An 18,546-nucleotide genomic window follows, 5' to 3' on the forward strand; every position below is an offset into this window, starting at 1 on the left:
AGAGAACAAGAAAGAGAGAATAGAGAAATCTAGGGGCGTGTGGGAGGAGAAAGGTAAGACGGGGTTTTATAACTCCATTGTGAGATTTCCTAATCCCATAAGGAAACTCGCTCTAACTCTTATCTAATTCAAATTTCACTTAAATTTTATTTCAATTTAAATGAATTAAAAAACTAATTAATTAGTTTAACTTTAGCTAATTAGAAACCTTCTTGAAAAATAGGTCGGGACATTCCACCCCCTTGGATAAGCTTGCCTAGATGAAGTCTACCTCATGATGAACTCTAAGATCTAGGAGGGGCCCACCTAAGGGGCATCCCACCCTCTAGGAGGGGCCCACATAAGGGGTGGCCCACCCTCTTAGATCAAGTTTCTTAATTTAGTTCAAATTAACTCTAAATTAAATCTCAAATTCAAATTCACAATGAAACAAAAATCCAAATTGAAATTCAACTTTAAATTAAAATTAAATCCAAAATAGAATTCAAATTAAATTGAGATTAAAACTCAAATAGAATTCAACTCTGAATAAAATTAAACTCAAATCAAATTTGTGATATAAAATGATTTTTGGTTTGAATTTAATTTCTCTAAGCCTAGATTGACTTATTATCAAATAATTATGAAAAAATTCTCATATGTTACATCTCTCCTCTCAATCTCTATAATGAATATATAATAAAATTAAAGAGACCCTAGAAACCCTAATCTTAATACGAATCTGAGATAAATCCAAAATCAAACAAAGATCCAAAACATAACCCAAATCCACTATTCACTTAAATAATTATAAAAAAACTTAAATAACCAAAATATATCTGAATGGACCTTATAGACCCAGTGGTGTCTCTCTCCCGCTCATGCATGACGTGAATAAGTCGATCCGAGTTTCAAATTTTGAAAAAAATTTATTTATTGAGATATGTTTTTTTATTCTTGACCCGACAATTATTTGAACCCGAACATGGATCTGGTTATTAGTTTTATATGGTCGGGTAGGGGTCAGCCCTGATCCGACCCGTTGATAGCCCTAGGCAAGAGGTTTTATACCCGTTGATAAAATTGGAATAATACAGAGATGCTTAGGATGAAACCGACACAGGATGACATGCACAAATCGATAAATGGCCCAAAGATTTTTATTGAAAAACATATAATAAAAAGACCTTGCCATGGGGATGACCGTCAGCACCATCAAAGAGTTAGGTAGCCGAATCCAGCAACCCCACCCACACCAAACTGCCATAATTAATGAATTGTAAACGTTTGTTTGGAGGATCTCCAGCTACCTGTTTTGGTGTCTCTCAATGTACTTGGCTCAAAAGCAAGCTCTGGCTCACGTGGATACACGCAAGTGCAAGCAGAAGGATCCCATTTTTTATAGGGGCTAAATCGGATGCAATCCATATGTCGCCAATAAACAACTGATATAATGCCATCTTATAAGAACTGTACCATCCTGACTGTTTTCAAGCCAGTGGGTGGACAAGAAACAGCTGCCATTAGTTAAGAGCCACTGCAAAATAGCTAAAAATTATACCTGACAGAGATAGTACCAACCCAACCATTTTTTCGATGGATAGATTGGCCATAAGGGCATGTTTGATGGTTTGTTCAGGTTTGGACTAAATGAACAACTGTACAAAGTCCAACATTTGTTTGGACACTGTACTAGGATGTTGTCTACTAAATGTTAATTGTGTGATAACGATGTGCAGACAACTTGAACAGTCATGGATAATGGGTCCAATTACTTCATTTTGGATGGTATGATCCACCCAACCATATGAGTGTTTCAACATGTTTATTATGGATTTTAACTTCGGGGATATAGATATAGGATTGGATCATGAACCAAAAAAAGAACTCAGAAACTATGCCTCCATGACTTCAATATCCTCTTCCAACGACCAATTTATTAGCAAGTGATCGTCAAGCCTACTAAAGTATTAATAGTGTTAAGCTTTTACTTTTTTTTTTCCAGCAGCACCCTCGCGTTGCTTGCTTGTATAAACAGATAGCTTACAATCAATATATGTTATGTACTATTTCTTCTTCTCATATTCTTTCATAAAATAAATCCAAATTCGTGTTAATAAAATGATCAAATTAAGCACAGATTCAGAGTGATGAAAAGAAAGGAAAAAAAAAATAGAAAACCAGAATTGACAAATGAAGAGAGGGAAAACATACACGATATACAGAGGCACTGAAAAATCCATAAAATTCAGTGATCAGATGACTGTTTTCCAACAAAATTCTTTCCTAACCACAATCACATAAAACAAAAACCGCGTCACTGCATCCAGAAGAAAAAGGACACACTCCAAATCTTGAACCCATTCATTTGCATAGTAAAACAAACATCCACATAAACACCACCCAAAAAAAACATGAAAAAAAAACACAACAAAATCAAACTTTCACAGAAAAGATTTATACCGAAAAACTCACAATCAAATATACGGGCCCAAACGAATCAAAACCAAAAAAGACAAAAAAAAACAAAAGAAAAAAAAGAGAATCCGCATAGATATTCTGCTTCCCTGCGATCCTCATCTCCGCTTCGCAAACACATTCGAGAACCACGGGCTTCCCATTATCATCACGATAAGCTCCCTAATCAACAACCCCTTTCCACCATCAAAGAAAACAAATCACATTAAATAAAAAAACCCACAAAACAGAAACACCCATCAAAGAAAACCAAAACCCAACTACTAAAAACAGACACAAACTCCAGGAACATCCTCCCAAGCAACAGAAAACCCAATTACAAGAGGGTTGCAGTCATCCCCTGGAGCCTGCAGCAGGAGGAGGCGACGACACAGACTCAATTCGTCCCCCCAAATAGCAAACCCTAGGGCAAGGTCAAGAGAAGGCGGTAGCGTCTGGGAAGGCGAGGACGGGAGCGCTAGAGGACGGAGCAAGAGTTGGCCAAGTGTACCACCACCGCCGTCATGGCCTCCACCCCTCCTCCCACTGCACAAGAGGGAGAGAGAGGGCGGTTGGGCACACCCATTGAGAAACAGTTTTTTTTTAATTTGTTTCTCCTGTCCCTGTTCTTTTCGTAACGGGAGAAGGGGGTGGAACAATTTTAACACGCTTTTATGAACGCGGAGAATGGCGTTCCCGCATCCGCCACATCTTATGTTTGCTGCAAACTGTGATCTTTCTGGCCTTTTCGTCCGGGGTGACGCCCAGGACTCACCATCAAACAACACCTAAAGTTACCCATAGACCTCCCAAAAATGGGTTGTTATCCAAACAAGAAAAAATGAAGTTTTAACAAACAAAGTCTGCCAAAAACTTCTTTTCAAACAAACTGAATTTCTAAAGCCCAATTCTCGCCCTCTATCATCCAAACACATCCAAGCTTTTAGACATCATTATGAAAAGAAGACACGTTTCATGCGTTCCATTAGACCTCCTAAAAATGGGTTGTAATCCAAACAATAAAAAAATGAAGTTTTCACAAACAAAGTCTGCCAAAAACTTGTTTTGACACAAACTGGATTTCTAAAGCCCAATTCTCGCTCTCTATCATCCAAACACATCCAAGTTTTTAGACATCATTCTAAAAAGAAGACGACGTTTCATGTGTTTCATTATGGTCTTGCTAACTCTATCAAGTTCCAATAAGTTCTTTATCAAAAAATAAAAAAATTCATAAAATAAAAGTGCCAATAAGTTGACACGATGGAGGATACCATTCATAATACCATCCACCAACAAGTAACCCTTGCCAAATTTTTATAAAGCTGTGGTACCAGATTGTCGCTAGAAAGGGTTCTCAAAGGCAACAAACTTAAATTCTGGCAAATTCACATGGGAAACAAATATCATTCTCCTGTGAGGTTCACTCAGAAAAGAGCACACACAGCAAAACATGCACATATGCAGCAGAAACTTAAACATTACGATCACAGTTATAAATAGAAAACGATGTATACTCATATACCCCAAGCATAAATAAAAATTCCAGGAGTTTAAAATTATCTACTTTCTTGGTCATAGGATCCCTTTAGGAGGATACCTCTAATTTGCTGAAAGCAAGCGTTTACAGCTTTAGTTATACAGATCATCTTCATCTCCACCGCCAGTGGTGGCAAATGGACCAGAAGTTGCAGTTGCAGAAGCAGACTCGGGTCTATCTGGGAAACGGAACTCTGATCCAAACCCTCGAGACTGCTGCAACGTTTGAGCGAAGAGTTGGTACTTCCTAATGTCTGCATCGCTCACGCTCCTCCTAGCATACTTCATGGATTCTTCAAAATGTGCTGCTTTTATTTCAGGAACCTCATCCGTGTCATCCTCCATGGCTTCAGGGTTCTCACTCTTCTTGCGTTGTTGCTCAATGTCCTGTTCCATAAATGATGAAGTTCACATGGGCAAAATAATGCAGTGGAGTTTGAAAAGAAGTGCCAAAATGGTGATTCATTTTTCCAAAGAGTTTTTTCCTGTCAATGTAAACAATGGAAATGACAAGGCATAACAGCAAACTTGTCTTTTCCCCAAGAAATAGTTTGGAAACCACATTACCAGAAAAAACATTGGAAACAGTCAATCTTTTATGCATTCATCAGAAATCTCATGTTTTTCTGAGTTTTACTAAGAAACCTTTATTTTCTAAGAAGATGATTTTCAAGAGAAAGGATGAGGCAAACGTTGCAAAAGCTTCTTAGGAAAACAATAGAATGAGAATATACACGGCATATATTGTTGCATAAAAGATTGTTTATTGGATGCTATCATTAGCTGGATGCTTCATTTTCAACATGACTGGTCAGTTTTAAGAATAAACAGGATGCTGTGAATGCCAAATATCTCAAAGATTGGCAGAGATTAAGAGGCAATTAACCCACCAAAACCACACCCACACACCATGTGATCAACATGTTAAACATATACAAGTATACTCAGACACACAGAATAACCTCCAACTGCTTGTATGAGCTCAAGGTTCTTTTTCCTTTTATAACTTGCAAGAACACATAATGGTTCTTCTCATATACATTAAATTAGAATTTTCAAGGATACCAAATAATTAAGGATAAGAGAAAAGCTTTTACCTTCTCAATGCTCTCTCTAATAGCATACTTGCAAGCTCGCTGGCAGATTTCAGTAATATCAGCACCACTAAAACCATGAGTATAGCGTGCCAAAGTAGAGAGGTCAACATCCTTTGAAACAGGTGATTTCCGCAAGCAAGCTTTGAAGATCTGCAAGCGAGAAGCCTCATCTGGCAAGGGAATGTAAATTAGCTGATCCAGACGCCCTGGCCTGAGCAATGCAGGGTCAATAATATCTGGCCTATTTGTGGCACCAATTATGAATACAGTTTTCTTTGCTGACATGCCATCCATTTCAGTCAACAATTGATTCAAAACACGGTCTGCAGCACCACCAGCATCTCCAACAGAACTTCCACGCTACACAAAATGAATGGTCAAACTAAAACCGGTTAGCCAAGAAGGCGGGAATAAGACCTATCCATCCATATACCAAAACAAGTGAATCTTCTACAGAACTTCCAAATTAAAGATGACAAGACTGGTGAAAGCAATTTGGTTAGTCCAAGTCACCAAATACTGAAACAAATAACAGTTAGCTTCTTGGCAAGCTGCAAAAAGAATGCGACAGTAGTGCTACCAACTTAAACAATTCAGTAAAGGATGTAATTATGCTTCTACTGGTTCATTTCCCTAAAAAGAATCTTCAACATTCGTGTTTTCCATTCTCAAATACCAAACAGAAAAAAAAAACAAAGAATGTAGAAAAATAAACTTAGAATTCTTGCCTGAGTTGCAATGGAATCAAGTTCATCAAAGAAAAGGACACATGGAGCTGACTGCCTGGCTTTATCAAATATCTCCCGAACATTAGCTTCGCTCTCACCAAACCACATTGTCAGCAATTCTGGCCCCTTCACACTAATAAAATTGGCCTGGCACTCATTTGCAATGGCCTTCGCAAGAAGAGTTTTACCACAGCCAGGAGGCCCATAAAATAAAACTCCCTTTGATGGAGACATGCCAAATTTCTCAAATTTCTCAGGATGCTCAACGGGATACTGTACTGTCTGCAAACAAAACATTCATAATGTAAATTATCACTCAACAGAATGTCTGTCAACTAATAGGAGAAGGAGACTCCACAGGATGTTCTGCCAGGCTGCCTTGCAATGGATGCTGATGTATGAGAAACAAACAAAACTTTGCCAACCAATGAGAATTTAAGTACTTGTTGGATATTCAACAACCAATATGCTATGTCATAAGGACACACCATTTTGGCTGTGTGTTCCTAGGGACATGACCGCCGACTGGACACCTATGTCACACGGACACTTCACTTAGCATGCATATCCAGTCAACATGACATGGCATTAGTTAGGACACACCCAAACACTTCATAGACACAATTAAACCAATGTGAGACACATTCAACCTAGTGTTATTAACTTTATCTATTTCCTTTTATGATCTCGATTACTTATTTTATATTCACTTATTTTCTTTTCCTTTTAAAATTTGTAATCAATTACATTACATTTCATTTTCAACTTAGTTTTGTTGTTCAATGTTTTTAATTACAGTGATTTAGGATTATTGTTCAAGAGTATACACATGAGATGATATTCATGTTTCACTGCTTTAGGATAAGAATGTTGTATATTTAGATATATGTATGAGAAGATATTGGCTCATGATTTTACATCAAAACCACTCAATCAAAAGTGCATTCCCTAGGAAATGGACCATGTTGAATGCATCTGTGGAGTCAAATTGATGAAATAAAACTCACAACTATGAGTTTTAGTTAGAGGATGCAGTACTCTAGAGTGTAGCCAATACTTATTCTATATATATATATATATATATATATATATATATATATATATATATATATATATATATATATATATATAGGGAGAGAGAGAGGGATACACACACACATCTGTGTGTGTACAGCCATGTCTCCATGTCCTAATTTTTGGGAACTGCTGTGTTGTACCAAAAGTATCCACATTGTGTCCTGTTTCCGCATCTGTATTCATGTGATATAGCTGGAGAACCTATGACACACTGATGTATAGATATTATTTTGATATTTCTAATACATTTTTATTAATATTTCAGCAAAAAATGTATCTTTAAACATTAAAATATCAAAAAATATTTTTTTATTAATTAAAATAAAAAAATTATGTCCTCGTGTCCTATTTTTCCAAAAAACACTTTTGAGCTTGAGCCTCGAAGACACATTGCGTGTTGGGTCATGCCTATATCTTTGTGACAGCCGATATGCCAATTGCAACAGTGATTTCTGAACCAAGACACATCTGCATATTCAAAAAGCAAAGTATTTGGAGGGATAGTTCTAACATTTGTTTTTTTGGGCATCAATGCACTCATTTGGGACTCTATGGATAGTTTAAACAAAAAAATTCTTAAGAGGTTAAAAGAAAAAAAAATACTACCTCCTGAAGTTCTCTTTTGACATTGTCCAACCCACCAATATCCTCCCACGAGACATTTGGAACCTCCACAACCTACCAATCACAATGCAACCATGATGACCCATGACCATTGAGCAATATCGCCACAAAAAAAAAACAAAAATTCATGGCAAAACATAAAGAAGAGAGACGCAATGCAAAGAGGATACCCACAGTTTCACGTAAAGCAGATGGATTGGAAGAGCCCAAAGCTGTTTGGAAATGCTCATTTGTCACAGCCATCGAATTGAGCACCTCAGCATCAATTGTCTCATCCTCTAAGTCGATGACATCCATTTTCTCCCGAATACACTGAAGGGCAGCCTCTGTGCAAAGAGCAGCAAGGTCTGCTCCAACATAACCATGTGTGTCTTTTGCAACTCTTTCCAGGTCAACCTAATTGGAATTCCAATAAGGAAAATACATTTCACTTTAGAGCTATGTGGTGAAGGATAAAACATAAGAGGAAAAACAAAAAAAGAAGCCCTTACATCATCAGCAAGCTTCATGTTCTTCGTATGTATCCGAAGAACTTCCAGCCGTCCAACCTCATCAGGAACTCCAATGTCGATCTCCCTATCAAATCTTCCAAATCTTCTGAGAGCTGGATCAATGCTGTTTGGTCTATTAGTGGCTCCAATAACAATAACATGGGATCGAGTCTTAAGGCCATCCATTAGAGTCAAAAGCTGTGAAACGATACGCCTCTCCACTTCGCCATGTGTTTTCTCTCTTTTGGGGGCTATCGAGTCTATCTCATCAATAAAGATGATGGAAGGAGAATTTTTTTCAGCCTCCTCAAATGCCTTTCTCAAGTTGCTTTCACTTTCTCCAGCTAATTTGGACATAATTTCAGGTCCATTGATTAAGAAAAAAAATGCACCGGTTTCATTCGCAACTGCCCTGGCAATTAAAGTTTTCCCTGAACCAGGTGGCCCATAGAGCAAGATACCTTTTGGAGGCTTGACCCCTATGGATTTAAATAGTTGTGGGTGCCTCAATGGAAGTTCAACCAGCTCCCGAATCTGAGCCATCTGCTTCCTAACACCACCCACATCATCATAACCAACTTCATTCAATCTCTCTTCATCCTCACGTTTAACAGGATCCCCCTCACAAAAGATCTCTGTATCCGGAGCAACAATACAATATTCACCTGGATCTGATTTGATGACTTTAAATTCAACACTCCGCATCCCTCCTCTCACAAGGAAAAGGTCACCCTTTCTCACTGGCCGATAGGACTCTAGAAAGTATGCTGAAATTAAAGAAAAAAAAACTTAGAAAAAGAACTTGTTCACACTAGAAAACTAATACCGAAAAAAGGCATTCAACAGTAATGCTCACGTTTAAGATAAGCATCAAACAGATTTCCTGTGACACCCTCAATTGTGTCATCTATTGGAAGTATGTGAACACGCTTTCCATATTTCACATCAGGACATTGATGCACAGAAACAACATCACCAAGGCGTACTCTCAGATTGGCACGAACAACTTTGTTCATTCTAATCTTAGGTTCCTCAGATGTGTCATCAACCAGAACAATGCACACAGTGTCCCTCCTCTTTTTACCCTGTGAAGACGAATGCATGTAAAGAGAGATCTAACCAAATATCCAGCATTACAAAAGTTCAAGCAAATACCTTGATCAAAATGGTATCTCCCCGGAAAAACTGAAGCTTATCCATTGTCACAGAGTTCATGGCAACAACAGAATTGTCATCATTGGTGGCTTCATCAACAATAAGTCGATTGGGAGCCTTTTTACGCTCTAGAATTGCAGTGCTGAAATCCTTCTTTGCCCCTTTTCTGTTACAAGCATGTAAGATCTTTGTAACGAACTTGAAGTAAAATGATAGGCATGTCATACAAATATATGGCAATAACCAAACAGGTATGACACTTCTGGAAGAACTCGTAATGACAGTGGGAACCCAAAATATTATTAATGAGAAGAACAAACATTTGATTTTGAAAAAAATGAAGTAATGATGGTTCACCAACCAAAAAAAAAGAGATCACCAGAAAAAACAAAGACAATAGCCACAAAATGGAAGGATGCACCCTCTTGTGGACCCAGTACACCTGATCTGTGACATATACATGTTAGACCACACATCCAAGGCAAGTTAGGTGTGACATATTCTCAAGAAGCCATGTATATCCTTTAGTTGTGACATGGAGACCATGGGATTCCAGCAACCTCTGAAGCACCAGCATGATACCTTTAACCATTTACTGCAGTTAAGGGGTTGGCCCGACGACAAGTAATGTCACTATGCTCTATCCTTAATGCTCCTGTTAAGATCCTCAGGGCATGCAAGCACAAGCAGGTATGGAGAGAAAGTTCATCTCTGAAAAAATGAATTTGGGTCTTGAGTAACCCCCAGATAGAGGTCATCTACTACTGCTTTTTTGTACTTGAGTCTTCATGATGAAAAAAACAAGGCCATCACTCTGCCCCAACACACACCAAAAAATAAAGGAGTATTGTAACAGTACTAAAAAAAATTCAGTCAAAGCAGATTGAGACCAGGAAATGTAATGATGCTTACACTTGACACTTAACAGGAAGAAAAAATAATTGGTTACTGGATACATCACATGGACACAAATAGCACACAAGAAAAATATGTGACACTAGGAAAAAAGGGGTTCCAACCAGGGACCAGGAGCTCAACTCATCTAGGCTTGACTCAGGACTTGAGCAGGTCGATCCAGTGGCTTCAGCACATTTCATTAACATAAAAAATGTAATAAAATATGACCATATTAATGGAAAAAGGAATTGTCTAGAGGTAAAAATGTTTATAGCATCAAGAAATAACATTAAACTAACAGTTAAACAACTATTTACTGCTTTAACATGTATCAAACTATTCAAGACTAAGGATTGGGCAACTAAACTAGTGTATAGCATAAAAAAATATCCAAATCAAAGATGAGAAATAATGAAAATTGTAACAGAGCACAATTGTTAAGCCTGTGATACAATTAAGCATAAATTACTATTGCAATTGATTAAGCAATCAGGATCTCCAAGTCCAACATAAGAGTAACAGGGGAAGGTTGATGAGGCAATCCCGGTGCATCAGTTGCTTCTACAGAATCTCCTATGAGGACTTTTTCCCATGTTGCTAGTCAGAATTTCTTGAAAAAAAGGTGGAACGATACACACATTGGTTTTCCACAAGGAAGCTCCATATTGCCTATCACGATGAACAACAATTTATAGCCTGTGTAGCCCTTGCTCCTCTGATTCCGACAGGCAGATAGGTTTCTATAGGATTTGAAAAATCAATGGCCCAAAATCTTCGTAAAATATTCAGGCTTGAAATATCGCTTTTTCATTAAAAAATTATTATCCAGGTTCCGATTCCTAGAAAATCAACTATGTTGAACACATCTACCAGGTCAGAATTGCAAAAAAAGTACTGGAAAACCCATTTCGACCCATTTAGCATATTTCATTTTGTAGCATATTTCATTTTGTAGCATATATATATATATATATATATATATATATATATATATATATATATATATATATATATATATATATATAGAGAGAGAGAGAGAGAGAGAGAGAGAGAGATAGATAGATAGATAGATATATAGATAGATAGATAGAGATAGATATATAGATAGATAGATAGAGATAGATAGATATAGAGAGAGAGAGAGAGATAAGTCAAATTCCAAGATCATTAAAAAATACAAAACTCATGTCAATGAAAATTTTTAAAAGGAAAAAAGAACTGCAAAATAAAGGATCAGGTTCATACAAGAGATGGATACAGTTGAGACTTGAGAACACCATGTCGACCAAGTCCAAGACACATTCCACGGTGTCCTTTATCAATGTTGTGTCGTGTCAACACAGCACATGCACTCTAAGTGAAATGTCCATGAGGTTACCAATTTACCATACATCACAACCCCCTTGACTTGGTACATGATGATCCAAAGCAATGCACGTAAAGTGAAAACAATACCAGTTTGAATTTTATAGCTGAACAGTTTCTCTTAACTTGAGAAAACGTGACAAGCAGACAAACTGCACAATGAATCGGGAAAGTCTCAAAGGCTCACTTGCTGAGAGGGACATGCGCATACCATCAACCACAACAAATTAATGCAAACTAGATTATGAAAATCAAGTTAATTATCTCAAATACATGCGTCAAATCATATATACAAGTATGAAAATTAAGTTAATTATCACGAGTAAAGTAAAATTTCTCCCTCTTTAACATAAAAGGTTCCCTAAGTATAGTCTTTCATGCGTCCCAAACGACTTAAACTACATATGAGTTTCCCCATTGATCGAATTTGACAATTGGCTAAAAAGAATAGACCAAGTCCCAAGAAAAACATTGGTAAACCAAGAAAATCTCCCTAGTTAATTTAGAAGACTTAAGACCAAAATTCAAAATTCGATTAGGGAGGGCAACAAACAGAATGTCCTCCAATACCAAAGATTTCTTGATAACGAACGTCAAGCGATTTCTCAAGCATCTAATGTGAATTATTTAACTGCATTGATGTACCTACGAGGGCAGCTTCACGAAAAGAAACAGAATAAACATCGAGAATTATCAGGAAAAGAGAAAGGATCAGTAAATTACGGAAAAATAGAATTCAACAGATACGCATTAGGATATCCTACAAAAATTCAAACAAAAAGCGTCCCCGATGCCCATCAATAACACATTATCACAGAGATCGAAAACCCTAGTTCTATCGTCCGCGAGCCATTCCTGCAACGAACGGCTCGCAAAGAATCGAATAAGCACCGCTCCGGAAATCAAGGGTGACGAAGATCAGGAAGAAGGGTCGCGATCAACTCACGGCTCAGATGAAGGGCCCGCTGCGTCCGAGCTCGATCCCGCCATGGCTCAAGATCTTCAGAGGCTTCTCAGAGAAGAAGAAGATGATCCGCGAGGGACTCGGACGGCCATTTGTACTTGTACATGGAAAAGGAACATATTAAAAAAAAAAAAATTTGTTACAAAAACAGGCTAGCTTTTAGTTTTTATACAAAAACAGCTAATGTTTAATATATTACGAATACACGCCCAATTAACAAAGTAAAATTTAAAAGTTACCCGTGCATTTGTACTGTTTCACAAGTTAGTTAGGTCGTGTTTATAAACAAGACAAAAGTTATGGTGTATTTTCGTAAATTTAAAAAAAAAAAAAAAAGGAAAAAAAAGCATGGCCCATATAGGGATGGCAGTGGATCGGGTCCGGGACAAGGTCTCCACCTCCCATTCTGCCTCAAAATCCTGCCCTCCATCCCTGCACGGATTTTGATTCCAAATGGGACGAGGCAGGGCGGGGCCCCGTTTTCCCACGGTCAACTGCCTTTCCTAAAGAAGGATCAGGTGCAAGGCAAGGCGGAGATTGGGGTGTGGCAGGGAAAAGCGTAAGTCTATCCTCGCCTCAATCCTGGCACGGGTTTTGATTTTAACCTTCATCTCTGCCTCCATCCTCGTTTCATGTCATCCATCCCTGATCCAAACGAGGCGAGACAGAATGCGACTCAGTTTTCTCCCGGTCCACTGCCATCCCTAGGCCCATACACCTTTTCCCTCTGAAAAAAGGGTCTTGCTCATATAGGTGTAAATCGGGTTTGAATCCGACCCAAACATGGTCCGAGCTCGTAGTAAGTCTACTGAGACCTGAGCATTGTCAAAGGGTTAGACCCAGGTTCTCGTGATTATGGCTAGCCAGACTTGCTCAGTCCTGAATAGGGTTGTTAACGGATTGGATATATCTGATATCTGATCCAATTCTGAATCCCTTTAGTTAACCAAATTGAATCAGATTTGCATTCAGTATAAGGATTTCATGACCGAAATGGACAAATATTTGAATCTGATTACATGTATTGTTTCAGACTCGGCTTTACCTTTTTTTCATCCAAATCTGAGACCGATTAGTCAATATCCAATCAGTTGGATTTGGTATTCCCTACATCCGAACCCGAAATTCAAACTGGTTACATCCCTATGTGCCATTGACTAGTACTGCAAATGAATCAGATATATGAAGAATTAGACCAAATCCGAATCTGAAACTGAGATGAATTCAAGGGATCCCGAATGTGAGTCCAGATTTGAACGATATTTGGAAAGGTGAGGCTGACTCAGGATCCAAAATATATATGGAAATAATGGATCCAGTAAAAAGGGACCACAAACAACATGTCTGTATCCGACACAAACCATATTCCAAATCCAAAAATAGTTTGGTTAAGTAGATCCAAATCCAAAAATAGTTTGGTTAAGTAGATCCAAATCCAATCAGATCTTATTTTTTAAGGATCCATATCTGGAAATAGTGCCTTAGACTTGGATGAGATATACGAATATCCAATCCAACCTGATCTTTTCCCCCTTATCTGGATTGGTTCGGGTTTGGCTGTGCATGCCCCAAAACCTTATGGAGTGCATTCTCATTCTCGTTTTAAAAATGAATTATGTGGAAGATTCAACACTTAGGATGAGATTGTGATTAATACTCATTCATCCCATAAGTAAAGAGCCAACAAGATGGAGATTAAAAACTGAAGACGGCTCCTCCAACCTCAGGCAGATTACTTGGAGTTCACATTTAGCATCTTAATTTCAGTCCTTTTAAGTATGTGCTGGGTCCAAAGAGTGCATAATTACTACTGCTTATTCAAACCTAAATTGGTTTTGGACATCCAACAAGATGGAGATTACAACGGAAGACTAAGCACTTGCTCCTCCAACCCCAGGCAGATTACTTGGAGTTCAAGTTTAGCATCTCAATTTCAGTCTGTGCGCAGGATACCCGAATTTACCATCTCTTATTCAAACCGAACTTAGTTTTGGACCGTGCTCTGACTTGTGTCTTCTCAGGATCTCATGGTGATACCGAATAATACACCATGATTAGCAGTACTTGTAAAAAATGAAGTCTATTATTGAAACTGGGATTCTAATATGAAAATGAATCACATGCTAAAGTGAATATATCACAAACAAAAATGAATAATATATTATTTACAATCCTAAAAATTAGCTTCATTTTTGTTTCATTATGGAGGTTGAGGTTGAGTTCAACTATCCTTCTTTAAATTGGACTAGATTTTTGTATTCAAACCAAAGTAGGCTCCACTATCATTTTCCTTCCTATGGAATTTTAAATGGATTATATCCAACCTAATTGTATTTGGTTGTACAGTATTTAGGGGTGTAACTGGGTCCAGCATACCTGACAAGAACTGAACTGATTAGACCAGATCTGACCCTTTTTTTAATAGACTCATGGGTTCAAGTCGAGTCTAAAATCTAGACTAGGTCTAATGACTGCACAGACTCGAACCCATTTACACGCAACCCATTTTTTCAAACCCTACATAAATGGTTCCATATGATGTAAAATCAAACCGATTTGAACCGAACCTGATATATATCAAAACCTGTTTCATACCCAAACTCAAACCAATTACATACCCAAACCCATTTCCTACCTGAACCCGATGAGACCCAACCACCATGAGAACCGGTTCAAACAATTTTGTTTAGCATGAGTTTTCTATTTTTAATTGGTTTCCTTTTAATGATAACTTACATGGGAAAAGAAAAAAAAAGGAATGGATTAACGTAATTTCAATGGTGTTCTCTCTGAAAATAAATAAATAATTCTTGGTGTATGAAGAGGTTTGTTATAGAACCCACAACCCATGGTACAGCTCTTTTTATACTTAAGAGCAAAAGTTTTACTTTATGATCATTTTATTTAGTGTATTAATCTATTGTTTGCTATCAATCATCATATTTAAATTTTGTGTAGGTGGTAACTAGGTCTAGAATACTAATCATACAGAGACTAGAGTTGAAACCCAAAACGATCACCTGATCACCTGAACCCGTTAACCCATATAGATCTATATACTTTTCAATCATACCCTAACCCGAAACTCAAATCAAAACGGGTTGGTTTTGGTTTTAATTCTCAGACCCAATTAAAAATCAGGTCTACTAAAGAAACTACCCAATTATATCCAATCCTATACATACTCAAAACCTTTGAGCCATACGGGTCCATATTTCTGAGCTATACCCGAACCTGGACCCAAATCTCAATCAGAATGGGTCGGGTTTGGGTCTAACTTTTAGACCCAATTCAAACCAGACCTGACCTCACCAGTTACACCACTAGTAGTATTATATCCATTGTCAAATCCAAATCCCAACTCTATTTAGCATAGCTCAATTTGAGTTGAATTTGGAAAACATGTGTCCAACCCCTATTTACACATCTTTAAGGCTGTGTTTTGGGAGACTTGCATTGGGATAAGAGAATTTGTTTCCATACATTATCAAAATATGGTTTTGAAAAGTTACGGGGCTGCCAACTCCTTGAGTTGTTTGGGATTTGGTTTTCAAGTGGTTTTGGCAATGCAAGGAATTGGTGTTGCCATCCAAACTAGTAATTTGGAGTAAAAAAGGGTCAAAACTTTTAGCCTATTTAGGGGGTTTAAAGAGTAAAAAAGGTGAAAAATGACTGTAATGTACGACAAAAATGATGTGCTTTTCTAAAAGCCTTATAATTTATCAAAATTTGTTCGATGACCAAAACCACAAATAGCCAACTTCATTAGGACCTTTTTACCATTTTGCATATGCGAAACTCACGAAATTCACATGATATATCACTCTGCTCATCAGGTATTGCAAACTATCACTTAAAAGGAGGTCCGTATAAGACCCACAAAATTTCAAAAATTTTAAAAAATGAATTGATGTCTTCAGTACAAGAAAAGTGTATTTCCCCTGTTTAATTAACTTGTGCGAATGATTGGTGTTAAATTTTCTAAGTTCTGGGTTTAACTTAGGTATTATTGACAATTAATGGCTAATTGATAATCAATTTAAGAAATTTAATTAATTAAAAATTTAATATAGTTATTATTTTATTATTGAATAAATTAAGTTGATGGCTAACTACCCTGTTAAATTATAAATTAACTATACAAGTTAATTAATCCATGGTTAGTGAAAATTTAATACTAAGTACTAAATAAATAAAGTTAATTGGACTAATTGAATTTGGATCAAATTTAATGTGAAGTTGTGTGGGTGTTTCAAAAAATGTATGTAATCAATAAAAACATGAATAAAATAAATAAATAAATAAAATATTAAATTATTTAGTTAGGATTGGACCAACTAGCTCACAAGGGAGTTGGGATAAATTTTCATGGAGATGCCCCTTGGAAAACGTATGAGAGGGCAAGAACCCAAGGATCCTTCTCTCATTAGGATCCCAAGGTAGTTCTAGAAGGATCTCTTTCTCATTCTCCAAGGCTAAACACAAAATAGAAACCATTTCTAAGGCTTTTTGAAATATTTTTATTTTGGTGAAATTTGAAAAAAGTAATTTTTGGTTTTTGAGAAAGGAGGGCATATTTGAAAAACAACAATTTTTTGAGAGAAGGGCTTGACTTCATCTCAGCCATCCATCTTCTGCCATCACTCTCAACTACTCATCTCACTCTTACCCTAATTTGCTCTATAAATAGTCCCCAAAAAGGTGAAAGAACTCATACTCTCTTCAAGGATTTAAAAAAAATCACTCTTCTCTCTCTCTCCCCTCTCTTCTCTTCTCCAACTCCATCAAATTTTAGAGGAAGCATAAGTATTTGGTTCATCTTTTCTGCCTTCATTGGTGTATGCTTGGGTACCCCTTCAGACTTCATCCTATACATCTTTTAAGAAGATAATCATAGTGTCTTGTGGTGTTTTCTTCAAGAAGTTCATTGTGTTTATGTGGATTTATCTCCTAAAGTAAGTAAAAACTCATTGTCATGTAGTTTGTAAGTGTTATGACATTTGTTAGTCATATGTACTTGTATATTTGTAATACATGTATATATGAGTGTTGATATACATGGCATAGTCCATGCAAACATCTTTAAATGCTTTTAATAGTTTTTGTTTAGATCTATATGCATTTTTAATGGTTAAATATTTTTAAAAAATATTTTAATGGTTAGTTTATATTTCTAATAGATTTTCAATGATTAGATTTTATTTAGAAATATTTGTATTGGTTAGTTTATATTTTTAATGGATTTTCAATCATTAAATTTTATTTAAAAATATTTTTAGCGGTTAGCTCATGTTTCTAATGGATGTTCAATGGTTAGAATCTATTTTAATTCATGTTTTATGGTTAAAATCTATTTTAATGCATGTTTCATGGTTAGAATTTATTTTAATACATGTTTAATGGTTAGAATTATATTTTAATACGTGTTTCATGGTTAAAATCTATTTTAATACATGTTTCATAGTTAAAATCTATTTTAATACAAATTCAATAGTTAGAATCTATTTTAAAGTATATGTTTGCATTTTCTATATTCATTTATGATGTATATATGTTTGCATTTTTTATATGCAAGCATTGATTCATGAATGTATATAGTTGTATTTTTTATATTCATATATAATGCATATTTTAATGTTCATACATGAATGTATATATATTCATTTTTGATATGCAAGCATTTATTCATGAATGTATATAGTTGTATTTTTTATATTCATATATAATGCATATTTTAATGTTCATACATGATGTATATGTATGCACTCTTGATATTTATTCATGTTTTAGATGTATGTATTTTTTATTTTTTGTAACTTTAAAGCTATAGTTATTTTGTTTTATTAAGCTTTAATGATTCTAAAACTATAATGATTTTGTTTTATTAAATTAATTAATGATTCTGAAACTATAATCACTTTGTTTTATTAAGTTATTAATGATTCTAAAGCTATAGTCATTTTATTTTATTAAACTCTTAATGATTCTGAAACTATAATCATTTTGTCTTATTAAACTTGTATGATTATGAAAATATAGTTATTCTATTTTATTAAAATGTTAATGATTTTAAAGTTATAGTCATTTTATTTTATTAAGCTGTTAATAATTTTGAAACTATAATAATTATGTTTTATTAAATTGTTAATAATTCCAAAACTATATTCTTTTGT

The 18,546-nt window shown here is 36.0% G+C and overlaps 1 protein-coding gene and 1 non-coding gene across 2 annotated transcripts; one reads left to right on the forward strand and one right to left on the reverse strand.

Annotated features, from left to right (window-relative positions):
* The first annotated feature begins 1,040 nt into the window (after positions 1–1,040).
* Positions 1,041–1,139, forward strand: LOC149820939 (U6 spliceosomal RNA). The gene has a single exon (XR_016426889.1). It is a non-coding gene; the product is annotated as a U6 spliceosomal RNA (small nuclear RNA).
* Positions 1,140–3,935: 2,796 nt separating this feature from the next.
* LOC149820940 (cell division cycle protein 48 homolog) lies at positions 3,936–12,471 on the reverse strand. The gene is made up of 9 exons (XM_089983833.1): positions 12,356–12,471; positions 9,148–9,313; positions 8,849–9,077; positions 7,993–8,759; positions 7,676–7,897; positions 7,484–7,555; positions 5,801–6,082; positions 5,073–5,432; positions 3,936–4,362 (listed from the first exon to the last, which is right to left on the reverse strand). The coding sequence occupies exons 1-9, from the start codon at positions 12,397–12,399 to the stop codon at positions 4,069–4,071; spliced, it is 2,436 nt and encodes an 811-aa protein (XP_089839959.1). The 5' UTR covers positions 12,400–12,471; the 3' UTR covers positions 3,936–4,068.
* Positions 12,472–18,546: the final 6,075 nt, after the last annotated feature.

This window comes from Nuphar pumila, chromosome 12 (assembly GCF_984573655.1).
Source record: "Nuphar pumila chromosome 12, dmNupPumi1.hap1.1, whole genome shotgun sequence".
Lineage (NCBI taxonomy): Eukaryota > Viridiplantae > Streptophyta > Magnoliopsida > Nymphaeales > Nymphaeaceae > Nuphar > Nuphar pumila.

What these genes read in the sequence shown, in the direction of transcription:
- LOC149820940 (XM_089983833.1), bottom strand. Translation starts at nt 12,399, where the DNA reads ATGGCGGGATCGAGCTCGGACGCAGCGGGCCCTTCATCTGAGCC. An exon ending in GCGGGCCCTTCATCTGAGCC is followed by an intron (nt 9,314 to 12,355) that starts GTGAGTTGATCG and finishes TGCTTGTAACAG; the next exon opens with AAAAGGGGCAAAGAAGGATT. An exon ending in TTAGAGAGAGCATTGAGAAG is followed by an intron (nt 4,363 to 5,072) that starts GTAAAAGCTTTT and finishes TTTATGGAACAG; the next exon opens with GACATTGAGCAACAACGCAA.